The sequence below is a fragment of the Anneissia japonica genome, unplaced genomic scaffold (genome assembly GCF_011630105.1).
Source record: "Anneissia japonica isolate Jap-2015-1 unplaced genomic scaffold, ASM1163010v1 scaffold287896_len759773_cov187, whole genome shotgun sequence".
Lineage (NCBI taxonomy): Eukaryota > Metazoa > Echinodermata > Crinoidea > Comatulida > Comatulidae > Anneissia > Anneissia japonica.
In genome coordinates this window covers 654,480-669,292 of record NW_022739421.1, presented here as the reverse complement: position 1 = coordinate 669,292, position 14,813 = coordinate 654,480, and the positions used below count along the sequence as shown (strand labels likewise).

Here is a 14,813-nt window from a genome sequence, read left to right as displayed (position 1 = left end):
ATTAGCAGGTGGCAAGTAGCTACCGTAATAGTGCTATATTCTGTAAAGTAAAGCCTCAAACCACCTCGATTTTGAGTCTGCTAAATATAAAAATCTTCCCAGGCTTTTGCAGATATAGCCAGAACTAACTTAATATTTGGAATTTTTTGATAGCAGATTATTTTTTTTTTTAGATTTCAATGAGTTAACCCGACTCAAAGACAAGCTTGCGTACAAAAAAACATGCACATTCATCTTCTATACACAATTAAAAATCAAAATTTAAAAGAAGATAGACATTTTGAAAACAAGAAAAAAAAAACCAATTTCTCCCATATTACAGAAACTTCTTTGTTGAAACTAATACAGAAACAAATTCTTTTGTATTTAAAATATTTTTTTTTTAAATGAATTAAGAAACATTAGAACATTCAAGATTAAATACATTAAAAATAACAAGCTTCTGTTCTTTTGACTTTTGGTAGTTAATATATATACATATTTTAGGAATTTCGTTGTCTTAATTTATAATGAGAAATTATTTATCAAAATATTTAATTTAATTTGTTTTATAGCTTCATGGATAATCAACATTGTGACAATGAACGCACAAGACCACACGCGCCGCCAAAGCTTTTGGTGAATTGAATCTCAAACGCGATAATGAAAGCTCTCTAAGTTACTGCATGATTGTTTTATAATTTTTATAAAACTAATTTCTTCTAATTTTAAATATATTTTCCATGAATTCGTGATTATTCGTCGTCATGCGTGGACTAAATGCGTGACAAATTTAAGATCACGCATGTGTTTCTGCCAAATCTAATATAGCGCCTTTCTTTGCAGATACGAAGCGCTTCTGTCCCTGGTCATTGGATCCACATGCTAAGTGTTGCTGCTGTATTCAGCACAGGAGCAAGCAACCCCACCAGGTACCCATTCATACTCCTGGGTGGAGAGAAGCAATGCAGATAAAGTGCCTTGCTCAAGGACACAAGCGAAATGCACAGCTAGGGATTGAAACCCCGACCTCGAGGTTGGGAAACCAAACCTTTCACGCTGCGCCAAACCGCTTCCAAATGCGTGTTACATCCAAAATCACTTTGAAGCGGGACCGTCCCGCACGATGCGCGAGAAACGTATACTATACTCCTGTCTCTTATACACATCTAGATGTGTATAAGAGACAGGGGGGGTTCGTCCGAACCCCTTGAACCGCCCCCCCCCCCACCCTGGATCTGCCACTGCTTTCCATTGACACCAATCATAACCATGTTTTATGTGTTGCGTCAGCCATCTTGAAATTCAAAATGGCGGCCGATGACTTTGGGAAAAAAATGGCACCTTACTTTTTTGAATTCAGCGCAGTAAAAATGATAAAATTAGTCAATAAAATCTATTTTTGCTCAAAAATCTATCTGGATTACATAGAAAACTAGCTTATATACTCTTTCTTATTTTATGTACATTTTAAGTAAGTATATTTTGCGATTATTTTTAAACAAATAAACACCTATTTTTAATTATGTTCCATTCTGGAGATATGAGTTTAGACACCAAAATCATATCTGTAGCTTATTTAGTTTCAATTTTATGCACATTTTAGATAAATTTGGCGGCCATTTTGAAAAATGGCCGCCATTTGTATACAAAGGAGTAAAATCAAGTGTCAACAGGGCTTAGGGTGACCAGAAAGGATTAATTAAGATATCTGGCTATGTGGATTGCTTCTAACATTCCACTCCCCCTAACTCATTTTTTTCAGATTTTTTTTCTAGTCTATATAATTAGGGATTAACTTTCAAAATTCATAAAATTTACTGCTCAAATTACAACCTTTGACCTTACCTTTTGCTTTCCAATATGCGGTTGGGGTGGCGCCACTGATGCCACAGCCTTTGTAATTGGGATTTTTAGCGATCCATCAGATGCCCCTGTTGAAGTTAAGTAACTCAAAGTGCCTTTATGGCTGACTACTGTTGGTTTGACATTTGCCGTTACGATGCTGACTGCTGTTGTGACCTCATTTGACGCTGACGTTACCGAACTCAAGGAATTTGAACGTTTCCGTTTAAGGGAGCTCTCTGAACCATTATCCTCCGGCTCAAATCCACCTTCAAATTGATAAGATATTAAAGTATCAAATAATTTTGTTATGACCTTAAAATTGTAACAGTTTTGTACATATATACAATGGAAATTTGTTCATAACTGTATTTTGCAGAAGAAACTTCAGGTAAAGTTACTCTAAGGTTTTACCTTTTACTGGAACAGATAACCCACTTGGTAGGACTGTCAAAGGTGGAAGAACCATTGGTGATGAAGTCCCTAGCCTACTGGATTTTGAAATGGCAACAATTACTTCATGTGCACCTACAACAAACAAATGTATTCAAACCTAATTTGAATATTTTTTTTTGGTTGTTATCTTATGGCAACATATTTATTCTTCCTTTTCTATCAATATATTTATATTTTACTTTGCAGCTGAAATGAAAAACAACAGTTAGTTTTCACACTATTTGACACGTCTTATGATAAAAATGTGTAAAATGATATTGGTTATTTTATTTTAAAATTGTTGTTGAAGCATACCAGATGATGTTTTTTAGAGATGTCTTGTATTAAATCACTATTACATTGCATTGTTCATTTGCACTACATCATATAATAGTTGATAGAAAAGTTGGTCTTTATACAGATGACGATTCATGTTTTACATACCCTCTTTACAGCAGGCATCTGCTGGTACCGGCATGGTAAGGTTTTTGGTAAAAGCTTTTTCGGCAGCTTCATTTGCTACCTCAGTGAAGGCTGTTTGCGGAACAAGTCTCGGAAGTAGTGGTACCAGTCTCCTGCCCTCTATTGACCACTCCACCGAATTATTGCTTCCACTCAGTCTAAAATCAATAACAATAACAATTATTACGTTCTAGGTAATACAGATGTCATCACGCAATCAAGGAACTCCCTAACAACAATACCAATAATAATTAAAAGAGAGAAATTTGGAATTAACTTGATATACAGTAGGTACAGAATATAAATGTTGAGGACAATACAAAAATATAACACAGTGGAGCTATGATGAACTTGGACCTCTCATAAGAGAACATGGATCACACATCAGGAAATTTTTGGCGGCAATAATGCTGCGCGCACTGGAGCTTTATTATACATATCTAATCAATGCAATGTGTCTATTTTATTGATAAAATCTGAACAATATTAGCTAAATAGAAATCAAAAATATTTCTATATTAATTATTATTATTAAACAAATACTTAAAAACATACATAGTTGTGGAGCATTGTTTAATGTTGATGAAAAATTTGTTTGAAAAGTTCAGTAGAGAAGGAACATAAAATAACAATTGATAGCACTAGGTTAATTTGAGGTCAGGGGTTAATTTGAAGTCAGGTTTAATTTGAGGTCAGGGGTTAATTGGAGGTGCGTTCAGAGTATGAACTGAGGGTCACACATATTCCTCAATAGATAAATCTGACCATTTTTAATTGATCAATAACACTTGACAAACCTTTCAGCTACTGTGGTTAGCTTCTCATCGTTGACTGCTCTACGAACCTCAGCTCTGTGACGTTCTGTCGATATGCTGGCAAAAAAAGATAATAAAAATGTGCTATGATAAGAAACACAATATCCTATGGATCCCAACTCCATTGCTATGTCATCAGCAACAATTTAGTTGAAGGTGTCTATGTCAAAACCATGCACAAGATTCGTAATTTCTGATGATGGTGATAGTTTTATATAACTATAAAAAATAATTGATGACTGTAACTCAACTTGAAGTAACAAACTGAACTATTAATTATTAATTTACCCACAGACAGATCCAGACTTTTTAAAACAAGAGGACACCCACTTCATATAGGCCTAGATGCAATGTAATTATAACATCTGGATTTAGTATTTGTATTCCATTTTGTATCTTTTTCTGTTAAAAAATGAAAGACTGCAGTGGCAAAACCAGGGATACATGCCCCTTCCATGCCCACTCCCTAAACCCACCACCGAACTTACCTCAGTACGCTGGCAACGTCAGCCAAAAGCTTCTTCTTCTCTTTAGTCAATGTTCCTTGCGCCCGTAGAGCACTAACCATACTTGCATACGCCTCCAATTCTAGGCGACGCAATAATCGCTTGCAGTCATCTCTGGACATGTCCAGAATTAGTGGCCACACCGTCACCATGGTTTCAATCAATCTTAGCTTTCAGTAAGATTCATTCATACAAGTAATACCTAAAGAGATATACACATTAACTGAAGATTCAATTCAATTTACAATGACAGGGCTCAAATATCGAACCAGAACCAGGCCAATACCAGTACGCCTGCACTGTAGCCAGTTTTAAAATCATTTTGATCCCGAGTTGTTTTTCTCTGGGTCATTTTGCCACAGCTTATTTCACCCGTAATGTAAGGCATTGTATTAAATACTTGGAAATCATTATGTTTCATTAAACAACATCAGATATTTTCCATTCCAAGTAAGTGCTGTCTGTCAACGGTTCGTACGGTGGTGTTTATGTATGCACAAGTTTGTATGCGATACTGTATGTATTTGCATTTTCAGAGCTAACCAAATTTGGTATGTTTTGCAAATTGTTCAGGAACTTCATGTTTATGTTTGTCTTAATGAAGAAAATATTCAAATAGTGACCGGAAATGGTACATTCTGACCTATTGTAGGGTCATTCCAAGTCAAATCAACCAGATAAAAAAACGCCATAAAAATGATCCGCTGTCTGAAAAACCAACAAAAAATATTAGCCTTTACAGTATATGTAGTTTCCGAGATATTGACTCCTCAAATAAGGGGCGTGGTTCTTAAAGATGTGTAAACGCAATTTACTTCAACTTTGGAAGCTTACAACTCGGGATTGGTAATGGCTATCAAGGTCCAACTTGGTATTCTAACTTATTTTTCGCCATATTTCACAAATGGCCTTAGATTAGTTATCTCTTCCCTTTTGAAGTTATCTGCACTTAAAGTAGCCACTTTGTTTAACAATGCAAATCTTTTTGTGATTTTCGAGGTAACCCTGCGTCCATATTTGGGAGCCGCACGTCTTTCAGGCAACAGTGGATTTCCCGCTTTTGTGACTCCTGAGCCGTCATGCCAAATGAATAAAATAAAATAAATAAATAAAATATGAGTTGGTATATACACCTCATATTACAGATATATTATCTTTGTGTAGTTGTCTCTAGCCACATGCAAGCACAGGCTGATCAAATCAATTAAAATTAAATGGCATATATTCAAATTTGGGACCAGATCTATAAAAGTGAAAAACGCCAATGTTTCTCAACAACGGATCGTCATGTGGAAAGCTAAAATCTTTTCTTAAATTTACCCCAGTTTTTCAGATACATTAGATCTACCTATATAGATACCTACGAATATAAACATGAATCTCCTGAACAATTTGCAATCAATTGTGAGTCTCTGTGACAAGTAGTTACAGAGATATGACAATACAAGGTCACAGGTCAAACTTTCAAAAATCGCATTTCCCACCATTTTTTGAAATTACAACAAATAGGAACATGCACATTGTGAACAATTTGAGACCAAAATCAAGTCTCTCCGACCAGTGGTTATCGAGATACAAGCGTCCAAATCAACAGGCGGCCATTTTGAAAAATGCCCCCCAAAGGGGAATTTCCCCCCATATCTGGGAGGTATATAATATGTAGGAGCTATATTTTATCTAAATTGGTCCATCTTGCCAAATCCATCGAGAAAAAAAGGTATCCTAAAATTAGTCACGGATCTCATGAAAATGACTTTACTATATAGAAGTCGTATTTAAAATTGATTTTTAGGTTAACAATTCAAAATTAAACATACCGACCTGAAATAGGAATGTATTATCTCTTTTTCTTATTTCTTTTTTCATGTCCTTTATATTTTACATATTAGTCAATTTAGGCATTTTATTGTTAATTGTTTTATGTTTCTTAAGTGGTAAAAATGTTTAAAATTTGTTTAAGAGCCCCAATGGAAATATGTTTTATAAATTGTAAAACTTTCTTAGGTTACCCTAGGAATTATTGTCTTATCTACTGTTCTTCAACATTTATCAGTTCTTTGTTTCTTTTTCTGTATTCATTCAAGTTATATGTGATTTTAATTCCTGAATAAAATTAAAATGAAATGAAACCTACATTCAAAAAAATAATGATTTATATTATCTAGTCATTCTTTCCACTCGCTTTAAGAAAGTGGGTTCTGAACTATAGACGGATAGTGAATAGTGGGGAAATTGATATGATGTCATTATTACTGTGCTGTTTAGTCTTGTCACACTATACCAATGATTTCTGCACCTTCTGACACCTAGATATGTAAATATAATTTAAATTTCTATGGTGAATAACAATTACAATTACAGAGGTTTCAAACTCTCCTCGTAAGACTTCCTTCTTAATTCAGTCACAAGCCTTGTAGACTGTTGCTGAACTTTTTCCAAACAATTAATGTCTTTTTGATAAAGAGGTATCCATGAAATGCCACATTACTCCATCTTAGGTCTAATCATAGACTTGTATAGATACATATAACTCCTACTATCGAGATACTTAAAAGACCTATTAATCATTCCCAGAATCTTATTTGCAGATCTTGCAACTGTAGTAGCATGAGCTGAAAAATCTAATTTGTTGTCAATCAAAATTCCTAAATCACTTTCTTGTGTAACACATTCAATGCTAACTTTAGAAAGTATTGATATGCTGGATTCTTAGAACCAAAACAAATAATACTACATTTAGTCAAATTAAAAGGTAACTGCCACTCCTGAGACCATCTAAACATTGCATCAACATCAGACTGAAGCAAATCTCTTACCAAATCAGACTGAACCACTCGAAAAACAATTTTGTATCATCGGCAAAAAGCCTGATATCAGATTGCACAGACAGTTTTCAAATTGTGCAAAGAAATCCTTGCAAAGCTTTCAAATTGTTGCAAGGAACAGCTTGAACAATTTGCAAATTGTGCAAAAAAAAGTCTTAAATTGTGCACAACATACATTTTAATATTATAAGACAAACAAATTCTGATGTCAAATACATCACGGCCAAAACGGATGGCATTCAGCCTAGCCTAAGCAGTGCTTGCCTAGTAGGCTAGGCCACTTGCGAGTAGAGAACAGACGTCAACCGTGTTATGATTGGTCAAACAAGCACGTGACAATGACAGGTCAAGGGCCACACATGTGCTGCTCTTGTTATTTTGATATGGAAACCACAGCACAGAAGTCAGTTCGAACGCAACAAGATTAAAAAGGCATAACATGTTTATGAACTTATCGTGTCAACAGTAGTTCTAGATTTCCGTGTGTTTTATAATAATATAATTTACAACTTTATATTCGTTAGTAACGAATATTAACAAGTAACAGGTAAGAAAAATTAGACAGCATCAGGCTGCCATGGCCAAGTGGGGAAACTGTAACGGGCGATAAAATTGTTCAAAAGGCGGCACAAAAAAAGAATATTTTTTTTTTAAATATTGAGAGGCCCTGTAAATCTGGAGGGGTCCATAGGGGACCCGTGTCATTTTTGAGGGCACATAATAGTAATTATTATTTTTGAAAGAAACATTGAAAAAAAATGCAACCTTCAATTTCTATGGTCCCCCTGGTAAACTTGGGCCACGGGGACCTTTGGGGTTATTCAAGTATTATGTAACACATTTTTTGGCAAATATTGACACCCCCACCCCCCGTAACACTCTGTAACACTTTTCCAAACCCCCCTCTAAATGTTATATAACTCTAGAACCACCCCCCCCTCCCACACCTTCCGAACATCAACAATTTAATAAAATCAGATGAACAACATTAAGTATCAGGATAAATGTCCACTATAAATTTGTTATCAAAAATGGTTTGCTCTAATAACAACTAGATGGCAGCACATCATAGCTCTTGGAAATTGTTATTTTTTGATATGGTAGATGTAACTTCATTGTTTACTGATTTCACAAATTCAACACAACTGTGTTACATTACATTGTATTACACTGATGTAGTATGTTTCAATAAATAAAGTAATATCATACAAGTTTGAATATTTAATATTTCTTCTCTTCCCATGAAAATTAATTTTGTTATGTAACACTTCAAGCAACACCCCCACCCCTATGTCACACACTGTAACATTTTCCACTATACCCCCACCCCCTCTGTGTTTCATAATACTTGAATGACCCCTTTCCCCTTGCCCCGCTTTCGGTGGCCTGGACAGCATAGGAAAATGAATGATTGTTGCTTTTGAACAGTTTCTGTGGTTTCCATATCAAAACCAGTCAAAACAAACAAGCAGCACAGCATGTGTCGTCTAATAAATAATAATATTTTATTGACATTACACTTTTACATCAGTGGCAGCACACAAGAAAGTGGCGCAGTCAAACTTAAACTAATGAACAAATAGTAAAAACAACAACTTAAAGCTAAACAAATGAAAGAACTTAACTAAAGAAAATACAACTTAGATCTAAAATAAATCATGAACATCCCTCACCCTCCCCACACAAATAATGTACATAATACACATTACGTGCATACAGTACCCCACCCAAATATGTGTGCATATATATATATACATATATATACATACATATATATACATATATACACTCATATAAATATACATACACATATATACATATATACATATATACATACATACATACACACATACATAATACTTTTAAGGGTAAAAATATGATCTTCGCATCGATGCTTAGATCTGAAACCTCCGTGGACTTATGAAAGCAAATCTTTACTTTCAATAAAATAAGAAATATGTAGAGAAATAACTCTGTTAAAAATTTTCGAAACATAAGAAGTTAGTGAAATTCCACTATAATTATTAAAATCTTTCCTGTCTCCTGCTTTGAAGATTGGGACAATTATACTTAAGTTCCATTCATTTGGAATCTTTTCAATTTGGATTAATTTGTTAAAAAGATACATGAGAGATGTTTCCATTGCGGCACCTCCATTTTTCAGAAGCTCATTTGTAATATTATCAGCTCCCGGTGCTTTATTATTTTTGGCCATAGATAGTGCTTCATTTATTATATCTAAGTCTATATTAATATCTCTTAACATGTTCTCATTATCATCATCAGTGGCAAGAAAAGATTTATTACGTAATCCGTTAACTTGTCTATTTATCAGGAGAGAAAAACAATCTTTATCCGTGTTAGACTCACCTAGCTTTTCCCAATAATTTTGAGCTGCTTTCATAATCTTTTCTTTTTCAGTAATAATTTCTCCCGAATCTGGTGATATAACACAAGTAATGCCCGATGTGTTATAATGAGTACCCTTTAAGATATTCCAAAAGTCCTTACAGGCTGGTCCACCCTTCTTAGCAATTTCAACTGATTTGTTTACTCTATTTTCTGTAATTTTCTTGGCTATTAATTGTTTTACAGTATATCGCTTTTCTTGATACACTTCCCATAGATGTTGAGTAGCAATTTTATTTGATATAAATTTAGCACTATGTCTATGAGCCCTTGCAGCTTCTCTTCTCTTTAAAATTGCAGATTTTACTTCCTTATCAAACCAGCTTTTATGTTTTGTGTTAAACTGTTTAGTTCCTATACTCTCTTTTGCAGCTGTTATAACAATTGTTTTCCAGGAATCCCATAGCATATCTATATCATGTATTGTGTCTATATCCCAACTAGCAAAGCCCTCTGCGAGTTTCTGTTGATAATCAGAGTAATCTTGGAAGCTTGTAATGTTCCATATATTATCTTTTGTCATATTTTTTGTACTTTGATTATATCCCATGTCTGGCCCAATTTTTAACTCCAACAATAAGGTGTTATGATCACTTCCGGTACCAAGGTTCCTATCTTCATCGATTGTAAATTTCAGAACACGGTTGACGTCTGTTCTCTACTCGCAAGTGGCTAGGCCTAGCCTAACTAAGTATCTAGTCTAGGGCTAGCTAGGATTATGCCTCTCCAGGTAAGGCCTAGGCTTAGCCCTAGAACTAGGAGGAGGCCTAAAGAAGTAAAGTCTTAAAAGTTCGGCCTAGCTAGGGTCGCCGGCTAGGCCATGGGCCGAGCAGGGCGGCCTGACCTAGGCAAAAGGCACTATGTAAGCTAGTCGTGGTGTACACTAAAAGTATACTTAAAAATTAAATATAGCTAGAAGGTAAATGCGGAATTTGTACCTACAACTTTCAAAAAAATATTTTATGTTTCTTTACACTACGAATACGATTGAATCCGGCCAACCATCCACAATGCAGTGGCGGGTCGTGCGTCCGTTGGTGACAGAACAACAACAGAATAGATAATTGCGTCAACTTACATAAAACTGATGTCAACAAACACGTCAACCATGATTGTAAATACAGTGTGTCAGCGTGACCACTGCTTGGGTATTTACCCAAGATCTTGGGTATTTTGACTTGGTCTTGTGTTCTTGGGTATTCCGTTCAAATCCTTGGGTATTTTATTTTTCCTAAGAAAATTAAATATTTTTTGTCATAGAGGAAGAATTAAGAAGTAACAAAGTATATTTCAGTCCATTCAAGTATGCAAAACTCAACGAAGTGCACATAACATTGTTAATTGACTGTTAATTGCTATAAACATGGGTTCAGAATTGTATATTTGTGATTTGCGTTGCCATTGATCTTACCTAATTAAGGCATTACATAATAAAACTTGATCACTGATATAACACTGGTCGACTGAGGGCATATTTTCTATCCGTATTATCACCTCATGAATATTAATTTTAATAATTAACACAAACAATTACAATATAAAAATTGGTTTATAAATTGAACTAAAAGGGAAACTATACATGCGAAAAACACGTATTTTCAAATTTTAATGCATTTTCAGGAAGCTTGGGTAATTTTGGGCAATTTTTGCTGAATCTTGGGTAATTTCGACCCAGTCATTGGGTATATCAAAACTTGTGAGTGGTCACGCTGCAGTGTGTACACAGCATTCAAGCGTTGTGTGTCAGAGTGACAGGGGAGGCGCTAGATGAGGTCCGGGGTGGGGGAAGGGGACCTCTTGTCCCCCGCTTGGTCCCCCTATCAGGGAATTTCCAGGAAAGTTCGTAGGGGAAAAATTAAACCTCGACCGCCGAAAGTACAATTATTTAGGTATGCCTGACGCTGTCAAATGTTAAGGATTAAAAACTTAGTGCGAGCAGTGTTATACCGTAATAATATGTGCGACTTTATACTGAGGCCCACTATCGCGATCCTATTAGGCGAGCAGATTAGAGGCTATTTTGTGGTTGAGGTGGTAATGGAAGTACTACCGGCTAATTTTGATATTTTCTGAAAATATCAAAATTAGCCGGTAGTAGGCCATACTTCCATTGCCACTTCAACGATTTTTAGAGGACTTTTTGGCCATAATCTGCTCGCCTATATGGGTTGTCACGGTCAAGGTTGCGGTAGTAGCGCCAGATCTTCCCAGTGACAGCTAGGCTGGTACCTGCGACGGGTGGTTAGTACCCCTGACAGGTGGTATCTTACCTTGCATGGTTTTCTATCAAATTATCGTTTTTACATAAAGTAAACCATAATCAACACAATTTTTTTTTCTCTTGTTCCAAGCCCTTGTCGTGGAGCTTGGACCCCTTTTCGGACAGCTGAACCCCTCGTCGGGGAATTTGGCGCCGCCCTGCAAAGTGATAGCTTATAATAGATCTACGGTATTTTATGAAGTAACGTTGATAAAATATTTTTTAGGTAAAGCAAGAATATTTAATTATTATTATTTTGTCTGTTATCAATGGTCTTAGTTTTATTTACAAAACGAAGACCGAAGACCTGAAAGACGAAGACATCTATTTTTTTCGGAATTATCTTTTTGAAATATTCAAAATCGTCATAAATATTAACATATCCTGTGTGCCAAGTTACGTACCACTTCCATCCGATCCATAGAAACAACTTAACTTAGCCGGCCAAGAATCAGCAATGGGTGTGTACACAACACGAATATCGAAGATCCGAAAAACAAAGTGACCCCCCACCCCTATTTTCTCTCTTTAATTTAATGAAAATATCATTAGACTAGCGCAAAATCAAAATTTCGAGATTATTGAACGTCTATTGTGAAATTATCAAGGGTCTTCGTTTGACATACCGTAATCTCGAATAAAAGTATTTTTTTATTTATTTATTTTCGAGGCTACTTTTTGCAAAGTAAAGATGGTGATTCTTTTCAACATTTATACTGTCAATGTTGGGTGTTACTAATATAAAACAATAAAATAGGGCCACTGTAACCGTCCTCAGTCTGAAAGGCATTTGTTTCTTTATAATTCAAGTACAGTGTACGTACTATTTCGAAAAGAAGCCCATTGGCTTTAGATTTCCTCTCTCCCTCTCTCTGTCTTTTTTTTTTTTAATCTTTTTTTTTTTTTTTTTTTTTTTTTTTTTTTTTTTTTTTTTTTGCTGTTTTTATGAGACAAGTAAAGAGTAAATGAAATGAAAACGCTTTCATAGATTCCAGGGTGCCAGAATTTACATTAGTAATACATTTACAGCATACACATTTTTATTTCTACGTACGAGATAATGACTCAATTTATTTTAATTATCTCTATTTTCAAGTGAAAATAAAATTGAAATTGAATTATTAATTGAATTGAATCAATAGTAATATCGCCCTCTATTTTAAAGGACGAGTTTGGGTGAGTAACACGCATGCGTACTGTCCATTTGTCCTACTTACGACCAAAGATGGCTACGGGGTGTTGTGGTGTTAAAAGACAGAAAGTTTGTAGTGGTTCTAATTGCACTAAACACTGTTGCAATGGATCTTCTGTATATCCATCAAATGGAATTGACCGCAGTCTAGTTGTCTGTGCTGAGATGTGTTGTTTTTGTTTCGATCTTCTCTATTGCCACCTTCACAATCAACCCCCACCGTCTTCGGCTCCAAAATTTGCAAACCATTCTTTGTGAGTTTATAAATGATGGGCTTGCTTTGTCTAGCCTAGGCCTAGCGTAGCTCGGCTTAAATAAGATAGGCCTAGATATAATAGACATAGATCTTTGCCTATAATTCTGTAATTCTCTAGGGCTAGTGATGCTAAGAAAAATATCGTCCTTTTCCAACGGCCCTAACTTAGCCTGAGACAAAAGGTTTGTTAGGTCCTGACAAACCTTTACTTTGTATACTAGGGCCTAGGCCTATTTGTGATTCCAACCGGCAATTTAGACTAAATTTTAGTAGAAAGAAGCTTTTTACCGGCAGTATGTCGTTTAAATAATGAGTGTAATGTCATCTGCAAAACATACAACTCACTACCGAAATTTTATGACTTTATACTTTACCAAAAGCCAATCAGAGAAATAGACCGACAAAATAACTAGGGCCCTATGTTGGCATATTGGATTATGACCGGTTGAGCCGCCGACAAGTTGAGCCGCCGGTCATTTCTATGGAATGCCAAGCGCGTCTCTCAGTGAATGTAGTGCGTTAATTGCGGTGTATTTCAATTAACTTATTCGTTCTTGGTACTGTTGTTTGGGATGTATTTCAGTCTATGTACTTTATGTATTTAATTTATTTAATAACATAGGCCTAACAAATTTAAATTTATTGTTTATAGTCATCTGTCTAATTCAGGCGGCTTGCAAGATAGTAAAAAAAAAAACTCCATACATTCTTAATATTTATTATATATAAGTTTTACAAATAGTACAAAAATAAAAATATATAAATTACAAAACCATAGTAATAATAACATAGGCCTAACACATTTAAATTTATTGTTTATAGTCATCTGTCTATTTAAAATCAAATTGGTTTTACTAATTTTACTTCTTACTGTTTTACTAATAATAAGTTAATTGAAATATGCTGCAAACCAAACGTAAATAAACACATTAAAAATAATCAAGTTATTACATTTTTAATACGATTTTGCAATTATACCACTTCATTTATTTTTATAAAAATGTAGTACATAAAATTACATTTTTAATACGATTTTGCAATTACACAACTTCATTTATTTTTATAAAAATGTAGTACATAAAATAATCAAAATTCTAATTTTCAATCACACAACTTATACATCACAAACGGCAATACGAGCAAATCAACGACTGACAAGACTGTGGGATGAATATGTAGCTGGTATCCGGGGGGGTTCATTCACTGAGAGACGCACTACATTCACTGAGAGACGCGCTTGGCATTCCATAGAAATTACCGGCGGCTCAACTTGTCGGCGGCTCAACCGGTCGTATGCCAGCATATTTGCCGGCTCCAGCAAAATAAACACTTTCTTTAATAAATGATCTAAAATATATTATTAGAAACAAAAGTGTGTGAACTATTACTATTTTTTATAAGGAAAGAGTAGGCCTTGGAAATAAAGTGTAAGATAAGAGAAGTAATATTAACTATTTCTTCATTTTTCATATCCAATGTATTGTTTACCTTTTTCTGTGTTTTTAATCTTTTAAATAATAATTAATAATGTTCTTTATATTTTTCTATGTCATTTTAGTATAAATTATTAAATGCAATAATTATCTTATTTTGTAATTCGTGTGTGTATGTATGTATGTGTATGTATATATTTTATATATATATATATATATATATATTGAAAGTATTGAAAATGTAGAACTTGTAGAACTGGGTATTATCACTCTACAGACTGTTTCATGCTAATGCAATCTTCAGGAGTGAGAGAATACAAGGGTTGTGCGCTGTCTCTTATACACATCTAGATGTGTATAAGAGACAGATATTAGTACGATCTAAATTCAAGAGGC

At 34.7% G+C, this 14,813-nt stretch overlaps 2 protein-coding genes across 3 annotated transcripts in view; one reads left to right on the top strand and one right to left on the bottom strand.

The window, feature by feature from the left end:
* Positions 1 to 10,343, bottom strand: part of LOC117117888 (BRCA2-interacting transcriptional repressor EMSY-like) — a 28,682-nt gene extending 18,339 nt beyond the window's left edge. The window contains exons 1-6 of one of the 2 annotated variants that reach the window (XM_033262362.1): positions 10,219 to 10,343; positions 4,025 to 4,244; positions 3,519 to 3,593; positions 2,704 to 2,879; positions 2,239 to 2,352; positions 1,828 to 2,093 (exon numbers count right to left, since the gene is read on the bottom strand). In XM_033262362.1, coding sequence (XP_033118253.1) covers positions 1,828 to 2,093; positions 2,239 to 2,352; positions 2,704 to 2,879; positions 3,519 to 3,593; positions 4,025 to 4,194 — 801 coding nt within the window. In that variant the 5' untranslated portion in view covers positions 4,195 to 4,244; positions 10,219 to 10,343. Of the gene's footprint in view, positions 1 to 1,827; positions 2,094 to 2,238; positions 2,353 to 2,703; positions 2,880 to 3,518; positions 3,594 to 4,024; positions 4,245 to 10,214 lie in introns of both variants that reach the window. The other variant, XM_033262363.1, reaches the window with a different exon arrangement.
* Positions 10,344 to 12,726: 2,383 nt separating this feature from the next.
* Positions 12,727 to 14,813, top strand: part of LOC117117887 (AMME syndrome candidate gene 1 protein homolog) — a 13,241-nt gene continuing 11,154 nt past the window's right edge. The window contains exon 1 of the mRNA XM_033262361.1: positions 12,727 to 12,982. Within this exon, the coding sequence (XP_033118252.1) occupies positions 12,762 to 12,982 (221 nt within the window). The 5' untranslated portion in view covers positions 12,727 to 12,761. The remainder of the gene's footprint in view (positions 12,983 to 14,813) is intronic.